The 15,144-nt window shown below is 50.8% G+C and overlaps 1 protein-coding gene across 3 annotated transcripts in view; it reads left to right on the forward strand.

Moving 5' to 3' along the window:
• The window catches only part of LOC103820834 (kazrin), a 91,953-nt gene that overhangs the window by 74,791 nt on the left and 2,018 nt on the right, over positions 1-15,144 (forward strand). For all 3 annotated transcript variants that reach the window (XM_030232756.2, XM_009095609.4, XM_030232757.2), the window contains exons 2-7: positions 3,185-3,376; positions 11,801-11,937; positions 12,297-12,467; positions 12,741-12,930; positions 13,995-14,125; positions 14,536-14,586. In XM_030232756.2, coding sequence (XP_030088616.1) covers positions 3,185-3,376; positions 11,801-11,937; positions 12,297-12,467; positions 12,741-12,930; positions 13,995-14,125; positions 14,536-14,586 — 872 coding nt within the window. The remainder of the gene's footprint in view (positions 1-3,184; positions 3,377-11,800; positions 11,938-12,296; positions 12,468-12,740; positions 12,931-13,994; positions 14,126-14,535; positions 14,587-15,144) is intronic.

The raw sequence follows: 15,144 nt of genomic DNA on the forward strand, positions 1-15,144 counted from the left end.
TCCAGATTACATCTGTAGCTTCTCATAGATCTCAGATTTTAATCCTTCAGCAGTTTCTGCCTGGATGAGGAGCTGAGTACTAAGTGGGGATGGAATTCCCTGGTTGCCTGTTTAGGAGGAGAGATGTTTTTCTCTTTTTTCAGTGTTTCTAACCGTGAGCAGAGGGGATCAGTGCATTTTTGGAGAGCTGCACTGGGCAGTGCATTACAGCACCTTGGGCCATGCCCAAACACCCCTCTGGAATTCTTTGCTGCAGAATTCCCCCCCGGGCTGTCTGTCCTTGGTCTTGTTTCCCCTATCCCTTTCCCAGATCACTTCCTGCCATGCAGGGATTTTCTTGGTTCCCACCAAAATGCTGCAATTTGCAGGAATCCATCGGGATCACTCAACCCCCGTGCGAGCTGCCCTGCCTCCATCCTCATCTGCTGGTTCATTTTTTTCCCAGAATAGCCCTTGATAAAGTGGCATGTTAGGAAAGGTGAAAATAAGTTATCAGGGGGGAAAAAAAAGCCAATTTGTTGCAGCCAGGGGTATTTTGTAGGGGCTGCAGGGGGCTTTCTGTGGCTGGGGAAGGCTTGGTGGGGTTTGCACTCAAAATACTCCGCCATGTGTGAGATCTTCACATCCTCTCAGAGCTCCCAGAGGCTGGAGGGGACACACTGTATTCCTCCCATCCCTGGGGAAGATCCTGTTGGCCTTGGCCTCCTCCAGTTCTTGCTTTTTGCACGGATTTCAAGAAATCACTTCGGGCTGCACCAAACCCCCCAGCCCGGAGCTCGACTGTTCCTCATTAGTGACTTTATTGCTAAATAATTTACAGAATGGGGCCTTGCCAGTTTTCATTGGGGAAGCATTTCAAGTATGTGCAGCAGATTTTCTGCCTTCCTGGCGCAGCTGCCGGGGGGGAGCTGCCTCTCTCTCCCTGTCCTGTCCTGCTGCCTCTCCCCGTCCTGCCGCCGGCGTCACCTCCCGGGCCGGACAGGAAACGGCTCCGAGGAAGAACAAGGAGAAAAATCCCTGTGTTCCATGTCCACTCTGTGTCCTGCAGGCTCACTGCTACTCAGGGGCACTGGGGAAAGGACACAGCCATGGTGGTTTGGAGAGGAAGTGTTTGGGTTTAATTTTTGTTTCATTTTTCTGGTAACTGTGATGTGTGTGCTGATGGGGGCATTTTTTTCTCCCCGTGTCCATGATGCTAACCCAAAAAGATGTGGATGTCCCACCTCTGGAAGTGTTCAAGTCCAGGTTGGACTTAAAGCAACCTGGTCTAGTGGAAAGGGAGTGGGACTGGAGGGTCTTCAAGGTGCCTTCCAGTCCAAACCATTCCATGATTCTGTGAAATCAATAAGCCAGTCTGGGATGTGAAAGGGCTTTTCTACAGCTGTTTATAAAGGGGAGGGAAAGCAAAGCCAGACTCAGAGGAAGGATTGCAGTGGCACCTGCACAGCCTGAAAGTGTTTTGCAGGATGAGGATGATGGGTGCAATGTGGAAATAGCAGAAAAGCACTTTATTACACTAAAGAGTGGGTGCAGCTGTAGGAAATGAGGTGCTGGAGCTTTCCTCCAGTGCCTGCTGTGGAGGGGATCCCAGCTGGATTCTGCCAGGGTGCTCCTGCAGTGGAGCTGCTTGGAGAAGTGAGCAGTCACTGGGTGTAAATCTGCAAAATTCAGGATTTGAGGCTGTGGATGGAAGCATCATCTTCCCTTTCCCAGTCTCACAGTGGTTTTGTTGAGTGTGCCCTGAGCATGTGGGTGGCTGGAGGCAGAGCTGAGATGTGTGGGAGCTCAGGAGACTCTCTTGGACCCCAGCCCTGCCAGTGAGTGGTTTGGATCGGAAAATCCTTCTTGGTTTCTTCTTACTACTACTATTATGTACTAACATCTATTTTTGTTTTTTTAATGCTAAACCCATCTCCCAGTGGAGGTTCCCTGACTCTCTCCTAGTGCCTTCCCATCACATCCATCCTCCTTCTCCAGTCCCAGGTGGTGCAGGTTTGGGCTGGGCAGAGCAGTTTTGCCAGCAGGGAGGAGCCACCCTGTTATTCTCATATTTTCTGGAAAAATCCCCTTGCCCGGTATTCTTCTCCTGGAAGCTCAGAAGCCTCAGAGAAAAAGGAAAACAATATTTGCTTCTCCTGTGTTTTGCTGCTCTGGAATGTAGTTTGGACATTGTTTACCCACGGGTGATTGATTGATTGGTTTCATGTGAATTGTTTTTACTTACTGGCCTATTACAGCCCAGCTGTGTCAGGGCTCTGCAGAGAGTCACGAGTTTTTCATTATTATCTTTTAGCCTTCTGTCTGTATCCTTTCTGGATTCTTTACAGAATCACAGAATGAGGTTGGAAGAGACCTCCCAGACCATCGAGTCCAACCTGTGCCCTAACACCTCACCTAGACTGTAGCACCAAGGGCCATGGCCAGGCTTTTTGTAAACACATCCAGAGATGGTGATTCTCCCACCTCCCTGGGAAGAGCATTCCAGTACTTTATTATTCTTTCAGTGAAAAATTTCTGATATCCAACCTATCCCTTCCCTGACATAGCTGGAGGCTGTGTCCTCTGGTTCTGGCAGTGCTGCCTGGTGGGAGAAACCGACCCCACCTGTGTACAGCCTCCCTTCAGGGAGTTGTACAGAGCAATAAGGTCACCTCTGAGCCTCCTTTTCTCCAGGCTAAACAGCCCCAGCTCCTTCAAATGTTCCTCACAGGGTTTGTGTTCCCAGCCCCTCTCCAGCCTCATTGCCCCCTCTGAATATGCTCAAGTGTCCCAACATCCTTCCTAAACTGAGGGCCCAGAACTGGACCCAGCACTCAAGGTGTGCCCTCACCAGTGCCAGGTACAGGGGCAGAATGACCCCCCTGCTCCTGCTGGCCACACCATTCCTGGCACAGGCCAGGATGCCATTGGCCCTCTTGGCCACAAGGGCACTCTGCTGGCTCATGTTCAACCAGCTGTTGACCAGCACCCAAGTATAGTTTAGTTTAGTATTCTTTAATATAATATAGATCATAAAATAATAAATTCGCCTTCTAAGAACATGGACTCAGATTCCTCATTTCCCCCCTTCGACGAGGGGCTCAGAAGATCCCACACCGCCCCCGCAGCGTTTCCCTGGCTTTGGGTTTGGGGCTGTGCCGGGGCCAGCTCTCACTTCCTGACATTGTGTCCCTTCTTCCTCCAGCGCTGCTGCGGGAGGAGGTGGCCCAGCTGCAGGAGGAGGTCCACCTGCTCCGGCAAATGAAGGAAATGCTGACCAAGGACCTGGAGGAGACCCATGGCAGCAAGTCCCCAGAGGTGCTCTCGGCCACAGAGCTGAAGGTGCAGCTGGCACAGAAGGAGCAGGAGCTGGCACGTGCCAAGGAGGCTCTGCAGGGTAAGTGTGGGGGTACCACTTGTGGGTGTCTCTGGGTCTGGACTGAAGGCACTCAGACAGCAGTTCATGCTCACACTCAGGTGTTTATTATTCCTTATCAGTCAAACAGCCTCACTGCTGGGAGTTCAGCAGCTTTTCATTACAAGGCACAAAATGCCCAACAATCTCTTGGTCCAAGGGCTTGTGAGACTGAACTGTCCAATGAAGAGCTGACACCTGGATTATTTTCCCTTTTAACCCCAGAACTGATCCCACAGAGCTGCAGTGCAGACTTTTCTGCCCAATTACAAAATGCCACCCAAACCCATGGAGAAGGAGGAAGAAGAGGCATGAAGAAGGCATGAAGAAGAAACCCAGGACAGCACCCTGTGCCCTCCACCTTGCTGCCATCCACAACATCCTAAAAACCCCAAACCCTCAATTTCTCACCCAGTGACACACCTGCACTGCTCTCTAGAATCTATTGCACACTTTTGTGGGTTCCAGTCTCTCCTGAAGTCTGGGAAACTTTCTCCATGGATGAGGGTCAGAGTCAGTGCTGCCCTGGGGGTCAGGGCACCCCAGAGCAGACACAGAAATATTCCCAGTGCCCTGGGTTTCCACAGGTAAGGGCTGCACCTCCCTCAACTGCACCTCTCCCCAGCACCCTCAACTTTCAAAATGTTGATTACTGAGGGAAGGAAAATCCATCCTTTTCACATGGGCTCTGCATTCCTCATGTGCTCCTGCTGGGGGTTTGGTCTCCCTGGGACCCCCCTGCTCCTGCCCCAGCAAGGGTTGGTGTGGAGCTGGGAAGGACTGGGGTGCAGCAGTGGGCTGGGAAATGGAAATGGGATGTGAGGGCTGATTGCAGCTCTGCAAAGGAATTCCTCCACAGCAGTAGAGAAGAGCCAAGGCAGCAGCTGAAATGCAGCTGGTGATGAGCTTTGGGTTGGATTTGAGCCCCTCAGACTTGCAGGAGGGAAGCTGTGAGTTTTCTGGTGACTGCAGCTTTCCTTGTCCCACATGGGGTTATTTCCAGGTGACATTCAGGGTCTCCTCCTTCCTTCATGCCTGCCTTTGGGGGCTTTTGTGGCAGATGGGACTGGGGTGTGTGGAGCAAAATACAACACTGCAGCTTTTCTGCTCTAAAACCAAGCTGACAATAAATCCAGGCAGGATGGTTTGCTAGCTGGAGCCAGGGGATGATCCTGAGCAGGGAAGGCTCTCACTCGTCAAGCCCTGGCAGCGCCGTGGCTCTAAATATCATCTGAAATCCCCAGCATACCGAGTGTAACTTGCACTTGTCAGCTCATATTTGAGGATTATGAGGAGAAGCTGTCAAAAGTTTTCAGGCTCAGAGGCTGAGCAGCACGTGGGGAGCTGTGGGGCCTCTGCATCTCCCCCTGTCCAGGATGCTGAGATGCTCTGAGGCACAGGGAATTGGGCTGAGTCAGTATTTGGGGAAAGGACTTCAGGAAATTTTGTTATCACTCTCTGATGTACAAAAACATTCCTAAAAATCAGCAATAGACAAAATACCTCCAAAATGCTGCCTCCCCCCACACCACCAGTGCAGCCTCTGGCAGCAGGAAATGCTCTGGGTTTATGGAACTGTAATTGGAGGAGAAAAACCTTAATTAGGGAATATTTGCTCTGTGTGGATGGAGCAGGGGGGAAGTGCTGATAAATGCAAAATGCAGAAAAGCAGAACTATTATAGTACTAGTTACAAAAAAAAAGAGTAAGAAGTCATCTCAGAAGCTTCTGTATGTGCTTCTGTGGAGTATAGTCCAGAGAAAAAGTGAGTTTTCCTTGAAAATGGTGAGCATTTAAGGGATATAATGTTGGGGGTTTATTGGGCTTTTATTTGCCAATATTCAAGCCTCTGAGCTTGGTTTTCCAGGACTTCTCTGCAGGTGGTGGCTAGGAAGAGAAAATCTCAGTTGGCACTTGGATGGGCACACAGCAAGAAGGTTTTTACAATTGATGTTCCTTCCCTGGTCTGCAATATTGAGAAGCTTTTGTGGTTTTGGGAAAGTTGTCCAGGCTGGATCTGGGCTGGAGGCTCTGGGCAGCAGAGCAGGCTTGGCAGCAGTGACTGAGATGGATAACTGGAAAACGAGATCAGCAGCTGGAGGGGGGAAAAAAATCCTTTTTCCTTTCTGTGAAAAATTGTCCAGAGAGAAACGTAGCCAAAAGTGGAGGAAAAACGGTGCCTGGTGACTGGATCTGCCAGGGGAGATGGAGCTGCTGATGGACACACTGGGGAAGTCATGGCTCTGAGTGTGGGATAAGGCTGTGCCAGGAGCACAGGGAAACTTGGCCACACTGTCCTGTTGTTCAGGGATCTGTGTCAGTTGTGTCCTGCAGCCAGAGCAGCTCCTCCTCCCAGCCTGCATTCCTGCATCCCCAGTCCCACATCCTCACCAAAGGCTGCCCCACTCCCAGCAGCAGAGGCTGCAGCATCCCTGTGCCTGCAGCAGCCCACGATCCATGGTGGGTCCTGTGGAATGTCATTAGCAGATAAATTATATGGAAAGCTGTCAGCATGGCTGGCTCTGAGCCTGGAAGTGCAGTGCAGCTGGTTCAGATGGATCTTGGCTTGCTGGGCCATGCTGCAGAGGGAAGGAGAGGGGGTTTGCTGGTCAGGTTTGCTTTTGGGGGCTGCAGCAGGTTTTAAGAGCCTTTATTTTGCACAACCACACAGGGTTTGGTTTGTGATGGGCTCCATGGAGGGTGGGTTTATTGTCCCCCTTTAGAAGTGCATTTCCAGCCCTTCTCAACAGCATTTGGCACAGGAATAAAGCTGAAAAGCCTGTGCTGCATCTTCCCTGTGCTGTGTAACAAGTCCTTGCTGTGCAGAGACTGGGGATCTGGGGGCAGGGATCTGGCCCAGCACAGGGTGCTCTGCAAGAGCAGCTCCACCAGTTCCTTTGTTTCTGTCAGCATGTGCTTTGTGTGTCTTTATTCCACTTTTTTCCTGGGCTAATTCCATCTCTTGCACATTTTTTATTCCATTAACATCCAATTAAAATCCCATCGTGCTACATCCTACCTCCCTCTCCCCTTCTGCCACGGCTGGGACTCTGAATTGTGCTTCCAGCATGAGTGCAGTTATTATTTCCCCCATCCTGGCTGGAAAGGTGTGGATGTGGTCTGGATTTCTGGTGTGGAAATCCCTGATGGGAGAAGTTGCAGACAGCTTTATTACTGCTGGTCCTGCTGTGGGCAGGGACTGTGCCCAAGTGCCTGGGGGACTTGAGGAGCCTCTTGGCTGGGAGACATCCACGAGCATGTGGGCTAATGGCAGAAACCCCATTTTTGGGAAGGTTTATCCAATATGCTGGAGCTTGCCTGCGGGATTATCACACCGAGAGCAAACCTGGTTTCTGTTTCCTTTTTGATGCCAGCCTGGAAACCTCAGGCTGGCTTTCCCTGCTGCTTGGAAAGGCATGAACCAACTTTGTGTCTGCTCCATAAATGGGTTGTAGCCTGGTTTTCTCCTTCTCTCACCTTCAGCTCAAAGCTGTGACTCCCCAGGAACAGTATTTGAGCTGGGGAAAGCCTCCTACAGAGATCCACAGCACCCTCAACTTGCTGCAATGAGGGGCTGGGTAGCCAAGAAATGGGTGTCCCAGTGGATGGATGACCCAGAAGATGAGGGTTGCATCAGATGGATATCCCAGAAGGATGTGTGACCTGGCAGATGGGTGTTCCAGAAGATGGGTGTCCCACTGGATGGACGTCCTGATGTATGGATGTCCTGACTGATGGATGTCCCAGCCATGGACCCAGCCAAGGAAGCCATCTCCACTATAAGGACAAGGATCTCTACAGAAAACCTCTTGTTCTCCTTTGAAGACCCATCTGAAGTTTTCAAAGGTCATTGATCAGCTCCTTGACTGCTGGGTCAGGTTTGCAAAGCCCTTGGCTGTTACCAGCTAAACTCCCTCATGGAGAATTGCCTCACCTCACTTTTTCCTGAAATTTCACATTGGGCTCTAATTTCCTGCCTGCTCCATACCTCCACACCCCCAGGAGTGAGTGCTGGCTCTGCCTGACACCATGGAATGTTGATGTTTTCAGCATCAAGATCTTCCTGCTGGTGACAGCTGCCCCAGGGACCCCACGTGGCTCTAATTGCAAAGCAAGGAGCAGCACTGCCATCCTGATTTTATGGGTTAGTCATGGTAACAATATTGGATTTCATGGCTGCAAGGAAGAAACAGGAGAAATTAAGTAAATGTTAATGGGACAGGATGGGTTTGCACGTTCCTGTTGCACAGGGCATCTCTGGGGTTCCAGCCAGGCTCCCCAAGGATGCCCTGCCCTGCATTAGAAAATGAGTGTGTTATTCAGTAGGTGAGAAAGTCAGCTCTGATTCTGTTCCTGGCATGAAAATTCACATTGTGTGGGGTGAGAGAAGGACTTGGAAGTGGGTGGGAGTCATGGGAAGCTGCTCTTTGGAGTTCAAGGGTGTGCTGCATCTTCTGCCAGTGCTCTGGTGGGTGGGCATTGCTGCCTCATCCCAGGAGCATAATACTGGGCAGAGATGCTGCTTCTATGCTTCAAGCAGTAGTTTTTCATCTAATATCACATTATCAAGGTAGTTACACTAATTATTGCTCAAATGTCCTCCAAGGGAACCTTGGCTGGATGGTGGGGCCAGGGGTTGGACATCAGTGATCCTTATGGGTCCCTTGCACATGGGGATGTTCTGTAATTGATATCCCCTTAATCTGACACTATTAATCTCAAAGAGGGAAGGCAGTATTTAGAGCAGCCCCCAATCCTGAGGGGAGATGCCTGGGTTTGGGATACAGGAGCTAATTCCCAGCTGGAAGCTGTTGGATGATGGGATCAGACTGGGGCCACGGGCTGGTGACACTTCCAGTGGTGGCATCACCGGGTGGTTCCAGCCCTGCTGCTGTCCCAGACAGGGCTGTGCCTTCCCAGTGGAGCAACAGCATTTTGGCTGCTGACATAGAGCTGGGAATAAAAGGTGCTGAGGGGGTGGATTTTTAATTGTTGTGGCTGCAGGAGGAGCCCAGCTCAGAGCTGGTCCCGTTACGTCTGTGTCCATCACTCTTCTCCCAAAGGACTGAGAGAGGATCGAGTGGCAGGAGGTGAAAGCTCAAATAACAACAGGGCAGGGTGGCCTGGTGCAGGTGGGGATGGTGCTGAGAGCTGGGGGGGTTCACCCAGCTCATCCCAACCCATCTCCCCCACCCCTTGGTGCCAAGGCTGGTGCTGAGCTGTGAGTGCAAGGGGGGCTGCTGGGTCCCCCCTCTCCTTCTGCCACGTGCTTTGGAGGGAGGGGAAAATTAATAATGCAAGTAAGAGAAGTACTTTCCACTCATGGTCTGGGTTTAGGATTTCTTGCTTCTTTTCTTGAGTTTATGAAGAGGTCAGAGGTTTGTCCAGAGTCTGCTGTGCCAATGGGCTGGGGGAGTTTATTTGGACACTTGTGGGGGTTTGGGATATAGAAACCTGGCTTTGGATCATCAGATTAAAGGAAAAAGCCATTTCACCTCCTCAGATGGACACGATAGCCAGGGAAAATCTGCTTTATCCCTCCTTGGCTGGCCATGGATTGCAAAGGCTCGTTTTCCCCCACTGAGTAATTAGCTGGGCTTGTTTGCTAAGGACAAATTAAGCTGCTGCAGCAAGTGGGGCTCGGTCCAGGAGCTGCTGGCAGCCCTCACAGCTCACTTCTGCCTCACTTTTTATTTTTCTCCTGCCTTTTTCAATTAATTTCCTATTAATTTGGCTTGGAATGAAGTTCTCAAATGACTGATAAATCTTCTTTAAGCTTAGGAGCTAATCGTTCTTGGAGGAAGGAGAGTAATAAAGGGGAGCAAAAAAAAGTGTGTTAATTTCAGCAAATCTCTCAAATATGAAATGCAGTGAATAGTAAATTGTCCTGTTGGGTTAATAGGAAAAAATCTGCTCTTTCAATACCCAAACCTCATAATCTTCCTGTAATACTGATACATTGGCATAAATATTGGTAAATATTAGTATATCAAAACATATTCAACCTTGGGATATAGTTACCCTGCTTCTAATAGTACTTCAGAGCATTTTCTTTGTTTTATTGGCAAATGATTAAGTGTTTTCTGTAAATCTTTAAAGGCCATGAACACTGCTACTAATTAAAGGAGTTTGTATGCTATAGGGGACTCACTATTTAATTAAGTTCATTAGGATTCTTTTTTCTTTTGTCGCCTCCAGCATCAGAGATTGGCAAATGTGACTTAAACTTTTGAAAGAGCCTCTGAGTATCCTTGAGGAAATTAAATTTTTACATATATAGATACATATGTGTCTGTGGGGTCTGGACCTCACCCCAGTACCAATGATAAGTTTGGTCAACTTATCATTAATTTTTCTTTTTTAGCAAGTTTTTAGTTCCTGTGAAAGAATTGGGCAGGGGAAGGTGGTGGTTAAGTACACACAGGCAGTGGGAAAGGGCTTTTTCAAAGACATGGGTGTGGTTGTGATTGTTTTTAGAGGGTTTCTGTAGGAATTTCCTAAGATGGGAATAAAGTAAGGGAAGTCCTGGTGTCGGAAGAGGCTGAGCTGTCCCAGGAGGAGTTGTGTTCATTGAAGTGGGCAAGAAAGACTCCCAAGAGCTCCTTGTCACAAGACAATGTGAATTTTTGCAGCATTTCCTACCTCATTTTCTGGTGTTCGCTGTTCTGATTTATCTCCAGTGCTTACTGGCAGAATAGCTGGTCCAAAGAGTTTCATCTCTTGGATTTTAACAGATAAAAAAATCTCTATAGTCCAAAGCACCTCCCTCTTCCTCCACTATTTAGTCTCATTTTCTCCCTCATCTTTTTCTTCTCTCACCTGCAAACCCCCTCCTTTCCTTACAGCTCCATTCCAAGTACTTAATTTAGTGTTCATCTTCCCAGCACACACTTAGAGTAAGAAATGGTAGAAAAAGTAGAGTAAAACCTGTGCACAGAAGTTCACAGCTGAATAAACCTCTTCTCAAGACTGTGGTTGCCACAAGCTGGGGTGGGATGTGGGAGCTACACAGAGCTGGACTGGGGGGCTGCTCTGATTTTGGGGTCTATCCCAGCACATCTGCAGGGCTGGGTGATCCCTGCTGTCAGCTAATTCTCACTGGGGGCTTCACTGCACACAAATAAAGGTGCTCTCCCTGCTTACACACAGGTGGAAATGCCTTTGGAGGGTTCCCAGCCAAAGGAGGTGCATGAAGGAAATTAATTCCCCTTTCAGAGTGCCACAGTCACAGTTTGCTTGTATTTCTTACATTGTTTTTATTATCCTCACGTGTTGAGAGGAGCCCAAAGGTTCCTGACTTGCAGTTTAACTCCCAGATGAAGTGATTCATTGCAGGGGGTAGAAAACACAGTGTGGGCTGAAACAGCTGCTGTGATTTCTGTAATCTGATGGAGAAAGGTTGGATGTGTGCATGGAGACAGGTCCCACTCATGATGCTGCATCATCTCTGGCAGCTTTTGGAGTACACACAGCCCCTGGTGGCTTTGGTTTTTTCTGGAGAGTTGTGGGGGCATTTAGGATTTTTTTTATAATACAAACAACAATTTGCAAGACTCAATGATTCAATACAATGAGTGCAGGGACAGTTGGAGGGGCAGAGGGTGTTTCATAGCATCCCTGACTTAGCAGCACTTGCTCAGGGTGGAAAAGCAGGAATCTACAATGACATATTTGTGATCTGATTCCTAACTGGGCATTATTTTGGTGGGCTGGGATGTATCTGGAGCAGGGAGCCACAGGGCACTTCTGCAGCACTGCCAAGGACCAGGTTCAGTACTGGGTAAAGCACTGATGTACAGAAGTGACCAAAACTCCTTGTCCTACATGAGATTTCTGGAATTCTCCCTGGATTTCCAGCCTTTCATGGCTGTCCCGGGGTCAGTGGTCAGCGAGCATCCCTCACTGGTGCAGTGAGGAGGGAAAACATGAAGGTTTTGGGTTCTTCTCAGGGCTGTTGAAACACCCATCACATCCCATGTGCCTCTGTTCCATCCCCTCATCCCAACACAGCATCCCTGAGCTGGAAGGGGACACTCAGAGAGCCGTGCCCTGGGCTCGTGGGAATGCTCTGGAATCTGCCTCACTGCTAAAAATAAACTGGTTGTGGTTTATTTATCCTGGAAAGGAGCAGCAGGTTTTCCTCCGCCAGGCCCTGAGGCTGCAGTTTTGCTCCCAAACTTCCTTCTCCAAGGTCTGAGCTGCCCCTTGGAGCATGGGCAGTGATGAGGAGGCACAGTGGTGACATGATGGGCATTTTGAGGGGTGCAGCAATGTGGGGGAATTGGCCATCTCCTCCCAGCCCAACCCCCAGGATTGTCATTTTGGTGCTTTTTCCTTGAAAAATAAAAGAGATGGAGTCAGAGGGCTGCCATGCCTCCTGTGCTGGAGTGATCCTCTCTTCCCACAGCCATGAAAGCCGACCGCAAGCGCTTGAAGGGGGAGAAGACAGACCTGGTGAGCCAGATGCAGCAGCTGTACGCCACGCTGGAGAGCCGAGAGGAGCAGCTCCGGGACTTCATCCGCAACTACGAGCAGCACAGGAAAGTGAGTGCAGGGCCCAGCACCCAGCTCTTGTGGCACAGAGGGCTGAGTGTGAGACCTGTAAATCCCTCTAAAGCCCCAGCTGGGCTCCTGCTGGGGTTGGGATGGACCACGGCAGTTTAAGGTTAAATGGAGGAAAGAGAGCCAGAGCTGGGGGATTTGATGTGATTTTAACCAGGTGCACAGTGAGCATTTCTTTTTGGGGACCGGCTGCATTCTGGATCTCCCCAAAAAGAGTTGACATTCCTGCCAGCACAGGGCTCTTGTGACACCTAAGATACTGCTCGTGGTTGGGTGGTCCCCAAGGGAGCTGTGACCAAGTTTAGATTTTCCCTTCCTGATGGCCACCCCTGTGCCAGCAGGAGAGCGAGGACGCGGTGAAAGCCCTGGCCAAGGAGAAGGATCTCCTGGAGCGGGAGAAGTGGGAGCTGAGGCGGCAGGCCAAGGAGGCCACGGACCACGCCAGCGCCCTCCGCTCCCAGCTCGACCTGAAGGACAACCGCATGAAGGAGCTGGAGGCCGAGCTGGCCATGGTGAGCTGGATCACTTATACAGATCTCAGTGCTTGCTGCAGTGGCTGCAGTGCTGCAAAAATGAGAGGAAAATATTCCATCTCTCAAAAGAGCTTGGTATCCTTGGCATGGGGAGCACTCAAAAATATCTTGATATCCCTGGCACAGCTGGGATCTTTGCTTGCCCAGGGGAGGGTGGGTTTGCTGTACAGTGTGTTGCTGCTTGTTCTGCTGCTCTGGGAGATGTTCACGGGTTTTCCCACTCCACCACCACCACCTCAATGTGCTTCCCAGGCCAAGCAGTCCCTGGCTACGCTGACCAAGGATGTGCCCAAGCGCCATTCCTTGGCCATGCCGGGCGAGACGGTGCTGAACGGCAACCAGGAGTGGGTGATGCAGGCTGACCTCCCGCTGACCGCCGCCATCCGGCAGAGCCAGCAGACCCTCTACCACTCACACCCCCAGCACTCGGCGGACCGGCAAGGTGGGCACCCCACGGATGGCAAGTTCTCAATGCCAAGCCCCTTCTGGGGAGCGAAGATGGTCAAAATCACCCCTCCCTCTTGTAGTGTGTTTTTATACTTTGTAATAGCTTTGGTTTTGTATCCACGTATTTTTCCCAAATGGTTTGCCCCAGATTGTACCCCCTCCCTCTAACTGTGTAATCCCTTTCCTTTGCTGAGATCATCCCCAAATCCCCACCCTGGCTCTCTGTCAATCGCTCAGCATCCCATCCCCTCCATCTAGAACTTTCAGTCTAGGAAGTCGAGTGATTAGTCAGAGGCTAGGGGTCAGCCCCCCAAGTGTTTCTCAATACGCTGTTCTAAATACCTATCCCCAGTATCCATCCTTTAGAGTCACTTATTGGTTAGCAAAATGTTTTCTACTTTAGGTTTCCACCTCCCTTTAAATGTAACCTTGGCACCTCTCCCGGGGCTGTCAGCAGGAGGCCCTCTTTGGTGGTAGGGGCTCCCTGGAGCTCCTAGAATAAACCTTGGATTAACCCCTGCTAAGAGTCGACCCCTTCATATTCCACTCTTGTTCCAGGAGTGTCTCTCTCCTCTGCTGTAGGCGATCAGCCTGGCTGCCCTCTGTACCCCCAGGTGTCAGCCTGGCTGCCATCCGTATCCCTGGAGATCAGCCTGGCTTCCTTCCTCCATACCCCTGGGGATCAGCCTGGCTGCCTTTTGTACCCTTGGGGATGGGGATCAGCCTGGCTGCCTTCCTTCCATACCCCCGGGGATCAGCCTGGTTGCCTTCTGTACCCCCAGGGGTCAGCCTGGCTGCCCTCCCTACCCCTGGGGATCAGCCTGGTTGCCTTCTGTACCCTCGGGGGCACAAGAGAGTACACCCCCACCCCCCACCCCCCCATTGTTCACTATCTCAGGGCTGGCAGGGGTTCCCTCAGTGACACTCAGAGAGACCAGAACAGTTGGTGCCCAATGTGCAGCTCGAACCCACGATGCTGGGATTAAGAGTCCCATGCTCTTTTGGAAGTGCATCAGAGGCTTTGCTGGTGTTAATTCCCTGTTTCCCCCTGCCTTGCAGCAGTCAGAGTGAGCCCCTGCCATTCCCGGCAGCCGTCCATCATCTCCGACGCCTCGGCGGCCGAAGGGGACCGGTCGTCCACTCCGAGTGACATCAACTCCCCCCGGCATCGAACGCACTCGCTCTGCAACGTAAGGGCCTGCCTGCTGGGGCCTTGGTGCCCTGCCCTGGGGAGGTGGGCACTGGGCATTCCATGGTCCTCTGCTTCCCAGCCTCCTGCTGGGGCCCTGGTGCCCTGCCCTGGGGAGGTGGGCACTGGGCATTCCATGGGCCTCTGCTTCCCAGCCTGCCTGCTGGGGCCCTGGTGCCCTGCCCTGGGGAGGTGGGCACTGGGCATTCCATGGGCCTCTGCTTCCCAAAACAGCATTGGGTTTCTAGGGTGGGGCATGCTGGGGCTTGGCTGACCTGAAAAGCTGCTGCTCTGGGGTTTATCCCAGCCCCACTGCAGTTCAGCTGCACAAACGCTGCCTTTTGACCTGGGGGTGGAGGGTCTTGGGCTATATCAGGGTTGATTCAATGGATCCATCTCCTTGTGCCATAGGGGGACAGTCCTGGACCGGTACAGAAGAACTTGCACAATCCAATCGTACAGGTAGGGCACAAATCCTCTCAAATCCTGTTTGTGAGACCCCTTCCTGTGCTAGAAAGTACTTGGGGGTGGTGGTCAGAGGCATGATGACTTGGGATGAATGGAAGTCATCCTGAATTGTAAGTCTGGGATGTCTCCTATTCCCATAATTTGCCCCAAAGTCCAGGTAATGCCATAGGCATTCACTGAGCTCAGGCCTATCGCGGTGTTGATTTTTATAAGGTCCAGCCAAAGCATGTTATTCTTCTGTTTTTGGCCCTAAAACACTGGGATATTTTAGCAAACCAGACAGATGCTCTGACTATTTATTCCCAGAGCTGGAATCCTGATCCGGTTGAATTAAAGAGGCCAAAATCCCAGAGCTGTGGAGAGAGGGCCCAATTACACTGCAAATTCCACCACACAGGTTTTAGGAATATTATTGTATTTTGGCCCAGGATCTTAACATTACTTTGGATCTGGCTGCAAATACTTTTTGGGACCTGGACCCAAATTTTTTGGGACTGGGACCACATGGTCCCCCCTCACCCTTGATGTGAGTGAAGGGGAAAAATGGTAAAG

The sequence above is a fragment of the Serinus canaria genome, chromosome 21 (genome assembly GCF_022539315.1).
Source record: "Serinus canaria isolate serCan28SL12 chromosome 21, serCan2020, whole genome shotgun sequence".
Lineage (NCBI taxonomy): Eukaryota > Metazoa > Chordata > Aves > Passeriformes > Fringillidae > Serinus > Serinus canaria.